General features: G+C 40.6%; 1 protein-coding gene across 6 annotated transcripts in view; it reads left to right on the top strand.

Moving 5' to 3' along the window:
• The window catches only part of FAM114A1 (family with sequence similarity 114 member A1), a 67,416-nt gene that overhangs the window by 5,010 nt on the left and 47,804 nt on the right, over positions 1–14,602 (top strand). For 4 of the 6 annotated variants that reach the window (XM_081812480.1, XM_081812479.1, XM_081812478.1 and 1 more), the window contains exon 2: positions 4,200–4,555. In XM_081812480.1, the coding sequence (XP_081668606.1) occupies positions 4,208–4,555 (348 nt within the window). In that variant the 5' untranslated portion in view covers positions 4,200–4,207. Of the gene's footprint in view, positions 1–3,664; positions 3,719–4,199; positions 4,556–14,602 lie in introns of those variants that run through there. The other 2 variants (XM_081812476.1, XM_081812477.1) reach the window with 2 other exon arrangements.

Below are 14,602 nucleotides of genomic sequence, written 5' to 3'. Positions count from 1 at the left end.
GTAGACAGTACAGCAACAAATGAATATGTCTGTGTCCCAGTAAAATCTTACTTCCCGTAACAGGCGGAGGGCAAGGTCTGGCCAGCATGCTGCAGTTTGCCAATAGCCCAGTCCTGCCTCAGGGATTTTCAAGAAGATTTTATAAGCTTCCAAAAGGACAGCAGCTTCTCAAGTACCCTCGCTCAAATTCTGCCTTCCTCCCATAAGCCACGGCAACTACCTTTCCTGTACAGTGGCCTTGTTTTCTTCTTTATCATTTCAACTAGGCATTGACCATCCTCCCACCTTCACTCTCCTCAACTTTATATGCCAGCTAAAGGGACGTATGCATTTTTTTGCCTTTCCCACCCATAGACTTGTTTACAGGAGTGTTATTACTGAATTCAGGATTTTTTGTTTGAAAGGAAACATTCTAACTTAGTTCATTGGGAGGTGAAGGAAAAAGGGAAGACAATATGGATCATTTGGAACCATTTGCTCTAAGGTAGCTCTTGAGTAGTAAATGGGGTAAAGGAATTTTCTGCTTGCTTTCATTTCAAATTACATTTTTAAAAATTTTAACTCCAATATAGTTAACATACAGTGTTATATTAGTTTCAGGTGTACAATATAGTGATTCAGCAATTCCATACATCACCTGGTGATCATCACAAGTGCACTCCTTAATTCCCATCACCTGTTTCCCCCATCTTCCCACCCACCTCCCCTTTGGTGTCCATCAGTTTGTTCTCTGTAGTCAAGAGTCTATTTCTTCGTTTGTCTCTCTCTTTTTTTTTTTCTTTGTTTTGTTTCCTAAATTCTACATGTGAGTGAAATCATATGGTATTGTCTTTATCTGACTGATTCATTTCGCTTAGCATTGTACTCTAGCTCCATCCATGTCATTGCAAATGACAAGATTTCATTCTTTTTTCTGGCTGAATTTATATATATATATATATATATATATATATATATCTCACATCTTTTTCCATTCATCTACTGAGGGACACTTGGGCTGCTTCCATCGTTGGGCTATTGTAAATAATGCTGCTATAAACATAGAGGTACACCTACAATCCAGTAATCATACTACTGGGTATTTACCCAAGAAATACAAAAACACTAATCCAAATTACATTTTAATTTTAAGTCTCCAAAAATAGTAATATAACAACACACATATTCATTGAGCTTCCCACTATATTCAAGAAACCACGTTAAGTGCTACATAAAATGTGAAAACAAGACAAGGAAGACCCTTGTCTTCATAGTATTTACAATGTGCTGGAATAGCAAAATGCTCAAGTAACCCTAACAAAGGTGAGATGGCCTCATCTCAGTAGTAAGTGGGAAGGCCCTGAGGATGTAGGAACAGGATGGGGAGGGATGGGGAAGTGAAAGGAAGAGCAACAGGGGAGGGCTGAACCCAATGTTGAAACCATCAATGTGAACCATAATGAGAACCTGAGCTAGCTGGGTGGCCATGAGGTGAAAGGTAAAAGACAAGACATGAATTCTGAATCAAGAGCCTCTAGGATTTGGGCACTGAGTGAATGTGAGAGAAGAGGCTGCAGATACATTTCTGATATGGTTCCATTTCAAAGTTAGATGTGGGTTCAAATCTCAAATCTGCCACTTACTGAAAGTGTGACTTCTGAGCCTTAGTTGTCTCATCTGTAAAATGGAGATCATAATATCTAACTCACAAGAGACAATGCATGTAAGGAGTCTGCACTTAATAGGCACTCAATAAATGATAACTATCGATGTTATATATTCTTGAGAGAGTGAAGGTTTAGTTAATGACAGCCCTGAGGTTTTAAGCCTGGGTTATTGGGGAAATCTAGGCACCATTAAAGGAAACACAAAAGTCAAGAGGAAGAATGAGTATTAACAGTAAGAAAACAGGTTTCCATTTGGATGGGAAGAGATGTCCAGCTGGCCATTGGAATTACTTATCCAGAAATAGAATTTTTTTTAATGACAGCATTATTAACATGTAACCCTGTAGATTATATGTATCATATCTACTCTTAATATATTGAGATATAATTCGCATACGACAGAATTCACTCTTTGAAAGTGTACAGTTCAGTGGTCTTCAGAATATTCACTTAGTTGTACAGCATTGCTGCTATCTAATTTTAGAACATTTTCATCACATACCAAAGAAATCCATACCCATTAGCAGTCCCTCCTCATTCCCCTTCCCTTCAGTTCCTGGAAACCACTAATTCACATTCCATCTCAATGGAATGAGGTAGATATTTGAAACTCACAACATTGAGAGTGGTGTGTGAAACCCTGAGAAAGGAATGTGATTCACCAAGGGAGACAGTGTAGCACGAGCAAGGACAATAGCCAAACAACCTTAGGGACAGCTGTGTGAGGGACCAGAGTTACATGTGCATGTGATTCTAAGCCTGTACTCCATGTAACCAGTATGTTAAGTGGCTTCTTACATACCGTGGCTTTAGCAGCAACTTGGGGTTTGACCAATTGGTAAACACTGAGGTCAACAAAAATACCCACTGATTTGACTGAGACTTGGCTTCTGGTGTAGTGAGAACACTGTGTTTTCATGTTAGCTTAAGAAAATTATCATCTCGAACTAGCCTTGTAGATCTGTGCTATCCAGTAAGGTAGCCACTAGCAATGTATGCCTATGTAAAATGTAAACATAAATCATTTAAAATTAAATAAAATTTAAAATGTAGTTGCTGGGGGCCTGGGTGGCTCAGTTGGTTAAGCATCTGACCCTTGATTTCAGCTCAGGTCTTTGTCTCAAGGTCATGAGTTCAAGCCCCGCATTGGGCTCCATGCTGGGTGTGTAATCTACTTAAAAAAAAGGGTGTGGGGGGGTGGACCTGGTGGCTCAGTCAGTTAAGCATCCGACTCTTGATTTTGGCTCAGGTCATGATCTCAGGGTCAGGGTATCAAGTCCCACATTGGGCTCCACTCTCAGCAGGGAGTCTGTTTGAGATTCTCTCCCTCTCTCTCTGCCTTTACCCCACCCCTCTCAAATAAATAAATCTTTAAAAAAAAAAATGTAGTTGCTCAGTTGCACTAGCCACACTTCATATGCTCAATAGGTACATGTGGCTGTTAACTACAACATCGGAGAGTGTGGACATAGAACATTTTCATCATTGCAAAAACTTCTCTTGAATGGTGCTGTCCTATATGATACAATAACTTGCAAGCTTCGTAGAGAGTTTTCGTCTTTGTAGGTAATTTCGTAATGGTGACATGCCTCATTTGACTTAATACTGCACTTCTTTCCCTTCCAACTCCTCCTGTGTTTCCCTGTGTAAACTGTTGCCCAGCAGAGCCCAGGCCTTCACCAGCTGGTGTCCAATAAAGCACACTTATGTGTATGTATGTCTCTTTCTCAATGTGACTCCCTGATGTTGTTGCAAAGCTGAATGTCAAGTAGTTTTCGATAAGCTCTCAGGTATTTTCTATGCTTATTCTCATTATTGCTACAATTATAATTAATAAAGTGATATTAAATAATTTCACAGATAGAGATAATACTCTTAGTTCCCATATACATATCCCCATATACCACGTAAGAGATCCATGAAAGTTTAGAGATAGGGTTGTATTAGTTTTCTATGCTGCTATAACAAATTACAACAAACTTAGTGGCTTATAACAACACAAATTTATTCTCTTACAGTTCTGGGGGTCAGACGTCCAAAACCAGTTTCACTGAGCTAAAGTCAAGGTATTGGTAGGTCTGGTTCCTTCCGGCACCTCTGAGGGGAGAATGGTTTCCTTGACTTTTGCAGCTTCTAGTGGCCACCCGTAATCCCTGGCTTGTGGCCCCTCTTTGATCTTCATCACCCAAGCTCTGCTCCTGTCCTCTCATCACCTTCTCCTCTCTGTAGTCAAATCTCCTTCTGCCTTTCCCTAAGGACACTTATGATTTCATTTAGGACCCACCCAGATAACCCAGGATAATTTCCCCATCCCAAGATCCTTAATTCAACCATATGTGCAATCCGTTTTGCTGTATAAGGGTAACGCTCACAGATTCCAAGGATTAGGATATGGATATATTTGGGGGCCATATTTCAGCCTACCCCAAAGTTACATAAAGTTTCTTATTGGTAGAAGAAAGTCTTCCCCCTACCAGATTTGATTTTGGGGGTTTTGGATTAAGGTTTAACAATTCAGATTAAAGCAGAAAGTGTTTGTAATCATGTTGACAGATATTAAAATGTCTGACGATGCTGGTGACACCTCAGCCATTAGAGACAAAGCAGAAATTGCCAAGATGCCCGAGAGTGAGTTTTCACCCAAAGACACAGAAGCGCGCTGTGATTCAGCTATGATTTCAAATGAGCCAACAGCAGCTGACGCCAGAGGAGATGGGCATGAAAATGCCACCGTCCAGGGTGCAGAGACTACTGACACTGGGCATCTTGAGCAGCGCCAACACACCAGCGCCACGGAGCCCCACCTCAATGGAGAAGTGACTGAGGATGCACTTGCTGAATGCATCGACTCCGTCAGCCTCGAGGCAGAACTTGGATCTGAAATACCCCTGAAAGAACAGACTAATCCGGTAGGTGTGGTTCATTCGACTCAGTTCAACCTAAGTTCTTACTGATACCTGTCATGGGCACAGATCGGGGTATTTTCGATGCTTACGGCGATCGGGGGGATTCGGAATATACTGTGACATCACCTCTGTCTTCAAAAAGGGGGTTGTGTGGTGAGAAAAGGCATATATGCGAATAATTGGTCATTATAATATTTGCATTTTGATAATTGTGGCAATAATAGTAACAGCCACCAAGACTGGCTACATCCTGTATGCCAGGCACCCCGCTAGCCCCTTTATAGGTTATGTAATTTGCTTCATCCAATGGTTCGTTGAGGTTCTAGGCTGGATATTATTAACCTTAATCTGTAGATGAGGCAATCCGGCTCAGAGATAGTAAGCAGCCTAGTGAGATATTAAGCTACTTGGTAATAAAGAGAAGATATTGAAATATTGAACATCATGAGTCCAAGTTATTAATGAGCCTGATTCTACCCTAAACAAGTCAGTGTTTTTTTTTAATATCACTTAACTTTTAACACATAGTTACAAATCCACTGTGGGGATGGATCTTAAACCTTCAGATCACTGTTTTATCATCACACACCACCTTCCAGAGGACCAGAGGCAGAGCATGCTCATGGCCTGTTCCCTTTGGTGCCTGCACCTGACTTTCTGGGGGATAAGATAGACCAGTGTCTCCCAATTGGTTCCTTGTACAACATCAGTATGATCGTGGAGGTGGGTTTTCTTGGCAACTTCACCTTCAACCACATGGGGGCTGGTGGGGATGGAGAAGCATTCAGCATGAAAGAAGGAAGCAGGCCAATCCTGCCTTCCAGAGGAATGGTACAAGATGGGGAATCAGGGTTTTCCCTCAGTCAGGCCCCAGCCCTGCTCCTCTGACGTGTCCCACCACCGGTTACCTCCGTGAAGAGACTCTACTGCATGCGATCAATGAAGGGAGGAGACTACACAGGGTACCAGGGGGCCTGGCTTCCCCCCTCGGAACTAACATTACCACTCTCAATTTGGGCGAGACACCTAATTTCTCCGTGCCTCAGTTTTTCCCTCTATAAAATGAAGACTTTTGCACATGAATAGGACTAGGTATTCTTCTGACTAATGTCTTGTGATTCTTTTATTCAAAGTCAGGTTCCTTGTGCCTCAGTTTCCTCAAGGGGTTTGACTTGTAGAACCATTCCGAGAGGAGACGGACTTCCTCAGTGTTTCCCATGAACGGAGATGTTTAAACAAAAGCAAACAGTGGTTTGGCAGGGATGTCGGGGAGAGGATCTGAGGACCAGCTGAGAGTTTGAATGAGATCTGGTAAACACACAGACACAATTTCGTCTGTGAGTTCCAAGGGTTCACAGACTCTTCAAAGCCATCCACGGACCCCCTAAGGGATTAAGCACTCCTAGACCGGAGGTTCTCAACTCTAGCTGAACATTTCCACCACTGGGAAAGCTTTAGAAAATGCTAATGCTGTAGTAGTCGGTTCTCCAGAGAAACAGAGCCAATAGGATATCTATTTAAAAATCCTATAGCTAAAAATAAACAAAGAAAAAAGAAAATAAATAAATAAAAATCCTATAGCTATATCTACCCATATACCTGACTTTGGAAACTTTTTCCTGCACGCTTTCTATTGTGGGAAGCACTGGTTCTCAATTCTTACCGTAAGTGCTGCTATTAATAAACATCTTTGTAGAGTAAGAAAACCACATCTTGGCCGCAACATTGTGACCTGAGATGACCTAAAGAAACGTCACAGGCTCTACTAATTCAAAATATATAGGCTCCTGATGGATAGATTATACATTCCAATTCCAGACTTCTAATAATGAAAACGAGATAGCTAATTTTAAAGATAGCACAATAAAAAGTCAGTGTGTGCCTACATATCTGCCTTCTTCATTTTTTGAGCAAACTGAATGAGTCCTGCCTTTGAAAGCTCTTTATAAACCTTGATGCTACAGGGTTAAAGCCCAATTAAGCAGACAGATACTGCCCTCCTCTTCCTGCATGACCCCGATAGTTTTCAAGGACTTGGAAAAGAGTATTTCTTCATCATGAAGCATCCCAAAAGTATCTGGATGGAAGTGCAAATATTGGCCACAGGGTTGGGACTGTGGCTCTGGGTGCATGTGTGTAGTATTGCACCAGGAGCTCAGATGAAACCAAGATGTGGGAGGAATGCCCGTCAGTATGTTTGTTCTAAGAAGGCAGAAAGCCGATATGGCTGGTGGAAGGGCCTTGAGGGAAGAGGATACCTCTTCCACCCAGGTCATATTTAAACACTTCTAAGTAGGTACAAATTTAGTCTCTTTTTAGGGATTACCCAGAGAAGGGGGTTCTACTATCTCTCTTGGTAACTTATCCTTTTAAGTCTATACAAGAAGTCAATGTTGCGCCTTGTCTTCAAGCATTGTTCATTTGCTCTATTTTTTATTGTCTTGTTGGATACTTATGAAAAATCCTTTTGCAACGATGAAAACAACTATTTTTCTCTTGATCTAGAAGAGAATTAATTCTAAAGAAAACCTTGAATCGAAAGTTCATTTGTAAGTTGACTGTATGGATCTTGAACACAGGTCCCCTGAGGAATGGCAGGTCCAATAGGAAAACAGACAAGCTCAAAAGCCTACTTGATCCCAGGTATATCTGAGCCTAAAAGAATCTCATTATCCCTTTAAACAAGCTTCTGTGGGAAAATGTCTGCATGTGATCAATGAAGGGAGGAGACTACACAGGGAAGCAGGGGGCCTGGCTTCCCCCCTCGGACCTAAAATGAAGACTTGTGTACATGAATAGCACTAGGTATTCTTCTGACTAATGTCTTGTGATTCTTTTATTCAAAGTCATGTTCCTTGTGCCTCAGTTTCCTCAAGGGGTTTGACTTGTAGAACCGTTCCAAGAAGAGACGGACTTCCTCAGAGAGGAGGGTGTTTCCCGTGAACGGAGATGTTTAAACAAAAGCAAACAGTGGTTTTGCAGGGATGTAAAACGAAACAAAACAAAACAAAACAAAACAAAAAAACAAAAACAGCAACAACAAAAACAAAAAGCTGGCAGAATAGCCTTTGAGAAAGCTTAAACCAGTATCTTCTAGGACACACTAGATTTTGTGACAATGTGCTTAGATGTGTGCATATTTTTTTCTTTAAGTGACTTGTATCTGCATAGTCTCTTTGGGTCTGGGTCCCCTCAAAACCCACCTTATTAGCTTTGCTTTTGCCTGAGTCAGCCCAGTGGCTGTAACCTGGCAGGTAGGGCTGTGACTAGGAGGGCCCCAGAGAAGAGGAGGAGGCCAGTGGTTCTGCCAACTGCCTGGCTGGCACCTCTGCTTTGAAGGATCACACCACTCACAGTTTATGCACTCAAAGAAGCGATCTCTGTCCTTGGTGTTCCTTCTTTTTCTCGTCCATTATGATGTACAGACTAGAAGCCACTGAGTTGAGACTTCCTGCAGGATCTACTCTACAACATCCATGAGAGATGGCCCCCAAACTCATTTGAACATTGGAGGTTAGACTCTCGAAGGCCTCTACCAGCCCCATGACACCGCGTGTTGTGCCCAGGAATCTGAGTGGCACAACTATCTTCAGGATGCCTACGGTCTCGTTGGAGAAGGGAGTGTTGTATACAAGTAATGACGGCATATCCTATAGCACTAGATAGGACAGACACAGGGGAAGCCTTAGATGGGGCACTTAAATTAATCTTCAGGAATCAGAGACAACCTCAGCCTCAATTTAGAGATGTTTGTCTGGAGTGCTAGTCAGGAGTGACACTTATTTCCAGAGATTTTTTCTGGGAACTTATAAACTGGCCTGTCAGCCCCTACAAGATCTGATGTAAATCAAATTTCCCTAAGTTCTTAACACCAAGAAATGTTACCCAGAGTGGAAAAAAAGTCATCTCTACTGTTTAACACCAGTACATAAGGTCAATTATGAAAGTAAAGAATGCCAATGTTATCACTAAAGGTACTCACAGAGGAAAACATAGACTACCACCGGTTAGTTCTCTCCTTAGAAAAGGAAAAACAGAATGTATAAGGCCACAAAATTGCTGTCAGGGGAGACGAAGGAGAGCGAACATAGACCAAGACACACAGATGGCAGATTTTTGCCTCTTCAATGAATTAGTTAAGTTTGCTTCTGTTCTTTTTGAGTATTTCCCCCTTTAAGCCTACTCTCCGTGATGGCACTCAATGTTTGGCTTTGGTGGATGCTGGGGCAGTTTGGCCATATAAGGCAATACTTCCTAAATCTGGTGGTATAGTGGAATAACCTAGGGAGATTGTTAAAAATTCAGAATCCTAGGCTCTACACTGAGATTCTTATTCAAAAGACCACAGTGGGAGCTAAGACTCTGTGTTTTTAATAAGTTCCCCTTAGGTGAGACTCTTGCGGTCAGTCTATGGACCAGTGTTCGGAAACTACTAAGACTAGGACACAGAAAGAGCTAGCTGGGGCATCGGGTGAGATTGAGAAGATGGTGAGTTCAGTATTGAACATGCCATGGGATATCCAAGGGAAGATATTTTGTGGGTAGTTGGTTATAATAGCCTGGAGCCCAGAAGAGAGATTTGGAAACCATTAATACTTGAATGTTATTTAAGAAATGGGAGTGGGTGAGATTGCCCCCAGTGTTATATGTAAATAAAGAAGCACAGAGGCCAAGGCCTTGGCCCTGGAAGGTTCCTGTCCCTAAGCCAATTTGGCTCTTAGGTTCTTTTTGATAGGTTGTGGTAGCCAGAAGTTGAGATGGTGAGGGTTACCTCTTTTCTTCATGATCTTATCACATTCTATAAGGGAAATCAAATCACAAATTACATTGTACCACACTGACATTTTAGGGTTTTTTAAATTTTTTATTTATTTATTTGAGAGAGAGAGAATGAGAGACAGAGAGCATGAGAGGGAAGAGGGTCAGAGGGAGAAGCAGACCCCCCGCTGAGCAGGGAGCCCGATGCGGGACTCGATCCCGGGACTCCAGGATCATGACCTGAGCCGAAGGCAGTCGCTTAACCAACTGAGCCACCCAGGCGCCCGACACTGACATTTTAAAATTGAACATTAATTAACCAGAAAATTAAAAACAGTTCACGACAACTGTTTCTAATGTAGGCTGGAGAATATCCCATTGTTCTGTCCTTTTAGGTGCTTTCATCGCCACCCTGAATGAGTTTCACTCAAGACAAATATCTAGAATTCTAGAGGCAGGGTTTTCTTCCTTTAGAGCTGGCATCAAAAAACTAGAATTGCCGAGAGTTCAGAGCTGGATAGAACCCCATTTAGCACAGGGCAAAAACCTTTCTTATGCCCTATTCATAAAAAGATAGAAAGAGGCTCTAAAATAAATTTAGCCATCTGTAACACTTAAATACCTTTAATTTCACCATGTAGACAGAATGCTAGTTTATAGTTCACCGTGTCTACCAGTTAAACCCACTTCTGCAATTCAGTATGCTAATTAGCAAAGCATCAGGTGTTAAAAAAGTGACAGATAATAGAAATGCTCATGATATATGCCTCTGGAGGATGGCTTTCCTGATTAGGATGCCAACTGACTACCCTGAACTATGCATATTTTATTGGAATGCTGGAAGCACTTGGATTGCAGCTTCATTAAGCACTCCCCATAATATCATAACACACATTTAAAACTTTCTAAAGTAAACTGAAATCATCAAAATAAAAGATGGTCCAAGAAAGTAAGAATCCAAAGATACGGCATGGAAGCCATGAGAAAAGAGTAGTTTAAGAATGGAGACGTGGTTAAGCTGCAGATGCTAGTGAAAGGTCACGAAATAAAATGACTAAAGGAAGCCACTGTGACATTGATGAGAATGGTTTCATGCAGTCCTGGTGGCCATGGGAGAGTCCTGTGGCAGGTGGAGGAATGAAGGGGGGGCAGTTACGGACAGTAGGCGCGTCTGGAAAGAGGTGAAGAAACAGGATGTAGAGCAGACACCAGATAGGTTTGAAAGAAACGTTTTGTCATTGTGATTTTCATTTGTTGGTTTTAAGGTGGAGGAATCGTATACATGATTGAATGTGGGAAGTAGCAGGTGGAGAAATGTTGAAAAGCCAGGAGAGGAGGGAAGACCAACCCACCCAGACCCAGTGGAGTTCACGTGGAGGTGATAATTATAACTAAGAGGAAAACATCACTTCCATAATGCTAGAAGGGAAGGAAGTAATTGTGAGTGGAGGTGCACTTAAGTTAGATTTGTGTTTACATGGGTTTTTGGTGTAGGCCAGTGTGTGTTTGTGCATAAAAAAGACTACTCATGAGGCGCATGGGTGGCTCAGTTGGTTGAGTGTCTGACTCTTGATTTCGGCTCAGGTTGTGATCTCAGGGCCCTGGAATCGAGCCCTACGTCAGGCTCTGCACTCAGTGGGGAGTCTGCTGGAGATTCTCTTCCTCTCTCCCTTTCCCTCTGCCCCTCCCCATCTCTCTCTCTCTCTCAAATAAATAAATCTTTTTAAAAAATTTAAAAAATAAAAAGGACTACTCGGACTTTTAATTTGGTTTAAACAATTAGTGTTCAGTGTATTAAGGTTATAAATTCAAAAATGCGATTCTTCCTAGGCTTTATATTCATCTCACAAATCTTACTCTATTTGGAAGTCTAGCAAAATTGAACAGGCACTTTCAAGGGACTTTTGATGAATGCTTGGTCCTTTTTACCAACTTAAGTATGTTCAAATACTTTAAAACTGTGTCTGTATGAATGTAATGTATTCTGTTCTCTTTTTTAAGCACCTCATTTATCTACTCAAACAAAACCTGGCTGAGTGCATAGGAAGTATTAAATGAAATTATAGAGTGGACCTAAAGATTTGTTAGATGTTATAATACCATGCATAAACTTAGGAAGATTTCAACTTAAAATCAGAAGTCTAATCATTCGGGGCGCCTCTGTCGGTTAATCAGTCAGTTAAGCCTCTGCCTTTGGTTCAGGACCCTCTGCTGGGGTCCTGGCATCCTGGGCTTGAGCCCCACATCAGGCTCCCTGCTCTGTGGGGGAGCCTGGCTTCTCCCTCTCCCTCTGTCTGCCACTCCCTCTGCTTGTGCTCTCTCTCACTCTGTCAAATAAAAAAATAAAATCTTTTTTAAAAAAGTCTAATCATTCAGTTAAAGTTCCAAAACTTTAAATTGTTTTTTTTTAAGTTTCACTTTAATTTCTTAAACAATAGTGCAGAAAAGACCAAATATGCATAAAAATATTAATAGCCTGATGTTGATGCTTTAAACCTTTCTATATTTAATTTTAAATATTTCCAGAGTGGAATGATACATACTCACCAAGGAAGAAAATTACTTGGAAATAACCGAGACCATTTTCAAGCAAATATTTTGACAGAACTGCAGGCATCCAGAGTGATTTCCATCTCCCTGAATGTCACACTGAGCCCCTTTTTAGAGCAGCTATGTCATGAGTAACAAAACTTAAAATGGGTTTGGTCTCACAGATGTGCGCTGTGGACAGTACCTGATTCTTGATCTCCTCAAGAACATAGGACAACCAGGTTGATCTTGGATCTTTTATGACAGGTACTTTCGTTTCCATCTAAATGTTAAAGACCTTCAAATTTAATGGAATTCTAACATTTGTACATTTTTCTATCTAATGACACATGTAAATTTGATAGCCTAAAATAATGTATTTTCCATTTAATGATAAAGACCTTTAAATGGGACACCAGATATGTACATATCTTTTCTATTTAAAGAGCTTTGAACTTGATGGAATCCTGCATTCTTCATATTCTTAGGACCACACAACAGTTGCAGATGTTTAAATGATCTTCAGTTGAGTTTTGGATATCCCTCTTGATCAAGCCAAGTCTGATTTGCTTTTGTGAAATGAGGTCATTCTTCTGAGAGCTTATGAGGAGGGACAGGAAGTTAAGAGTTCCCATCTGGTGGCCTCTGTTTTCTTGGCAAATTCTTATGTGAAGCTGTCTGTTAAAGGGTCACATGGGATGAGGATGAGAAAAAAAGTTTTAAAATAACCATATTTGATAATGAAGGATCTGAGTAGATCCATGCTGCCTACTTTATAGACTCATAAGTGTGTAACATTAAAGCCTTTTAAAGCGGAGACAATACTCAAGATGAGAATTCATGTTGCATAGTTTATATGGTTTTTATATTAAATGTGCACATTTAGTCATTTGAGTATTTGCCATTGATAACGAATATTCTTTGTAGCTGATCACAAGGTCACAGCTCAATGTCAAAGGAGCTTTATTAATAAAGCAATTGAAGCAGTAATTTATACTGCAAAAAGTTCTAGACTCATTTAACATTTATTTTCATTTGCTAGTCAATTACCAGCTGTCAGAGTATATTAACTATTATGAATTTGAGTCAAAAGCTGTCACCCCTAAGTGTATTAACTCTCCCTAATCACATAGGTAGTGATTTGTCCTGTGAAAGAATGATATTAATCACCCAACTTACATCTGTCTTCATGATGGTATAAAATTGCCACTGGCTTCCATTGCAGAAGTGAAGTAAATCAATGTAGACACCAAAAATGAAAGCAGACAGTCATGAATCATGAGTATTTCCATTCATGTTAACAAGCTCCTCATTGTTTCCAGACAGAAATAAATGTCAGCCAACTTTCAGAGCTTTTTGCTTCTTAGTGTTAAAAATATAGTTGTTTATTATTATCATTATTACTAGTTAACATTGGTAGAGTATTTATTATGTGCCAGGCACTACGCTCAAAGCTTTATATGAATTATTTCTTTTAATATTCACAATAACCCTGTGAGATTATTGGTTCTTATATTTACGGTTCTTATGCTACCATATCTCATTTTGTAAGGGTAAACAATGTCTTGAAAGACTTGAATAACTTGTCCAAAATGGCAGAGCCTGGAGTCCAACCCAAGCAATTTAATTCCATAACCTTTTCTCTTGGCCAGTATTCTACACTGATGGATGGTGTTACATATTTACTAGGTGAATCAGTTAAGAATGCATTTGGGTACAAAGAACTAAAATCCAACATAGAGTAGTTGACCAAATAGCAACTTATTTTTTTTCTCACTTAACAGAAAGAATGAAGACAGTCAACTACTCACACTGGTTTAGTAGCTCAGCAGTACCAGGACCAGTGACTCTGTGATTCCCTGGCCTTTCCATCATGGCCGCAAAAATGGCTGCTTCAGTCTCAAGCATCAGATTCACATTTAGGGCAGAAAAAAAGGATGGTGGGAAGAGTTGGCGCCAGCCATAAGTGTGTCGTTTATCATGAAAGCAAAAGCCTTCCCATTTGTATCTCATTGGCCCAAACTATTTGACATGACCACTCTCATCTGCAAAGGTAGAAGGCAGCAGGGAGAAGGGAAGGGTGCTGACTGATGGACCAGCCTTGGGTCAAAAGTTACAGAAGCCACAAATTCTGTAGGAATATTTCACTGAACTTTCTTTCTTTTTTTTTTTTTTTTGAGGAAAGAGCTGTGATTCTTCAGCACCTAATGTATTACTCCTAATGTATTCTTGCCTCATTTTCTAGAATGTATTCCTAGATAATAAGGGAAAGCTGTAGTTCCACTAACTGAGTCAGGGCTGCTTGGTTGCAAGAAACTATTACATTACTTAAGAAAATAGGTGAATTTCAGTTATTTATTCAACAAATAAATGTATTAAGCACTTATTATATGCCATGTACTCTTCTAGGCTCTGGGGATACATCAGTGAACAAAACATTTAAAAAAGAAACAGACAGACTCATTGACTATGCTGGAATCTCATGGACCCCAAGGATGTAATAGGGCCTTGAGGAGGGACAGGAACCAGGGGCTGAGAAGATGTCAGGAATTCAACAACTTCTCTGAGTATATCTCCTTCATTCTGCTCACTCTGATTTCTCTTAATCCTTAGTTGGCATGATGGATAGAATATGGTCACCCTACATTGCCTGAGTTTTCATCTTCTATTCAAGCAACCAACACAAGCTGAACCAGAGTCTCTCAATCTCAATCCAAATACTTAGGCAGAAGAATTTGAACCCACAGAGCCCAGGGACGGTGA

The sequence above is a fragment of the Leptonychotes weddellii genome, chromosome 2, assembly GCF_054177405.1.
Source record: "Leptonychotes weddellii isolate Sample4059 chromosome 2, ASM5417740v2, whole genome shotgun sequence".
In the NCBI taxonomy this organism is placed as follows: domain Eukaryota; kingdom Metazoa; phylum Chordata; class Mammalia; order Carnivora; family Phocidae; genus Leptonychotes; species Leptonychotes weddellii.
Note: the sequence above shows the minus strand (reverse complement) of the source record. Positions and strands in the feature narration are given on the sequence as shown.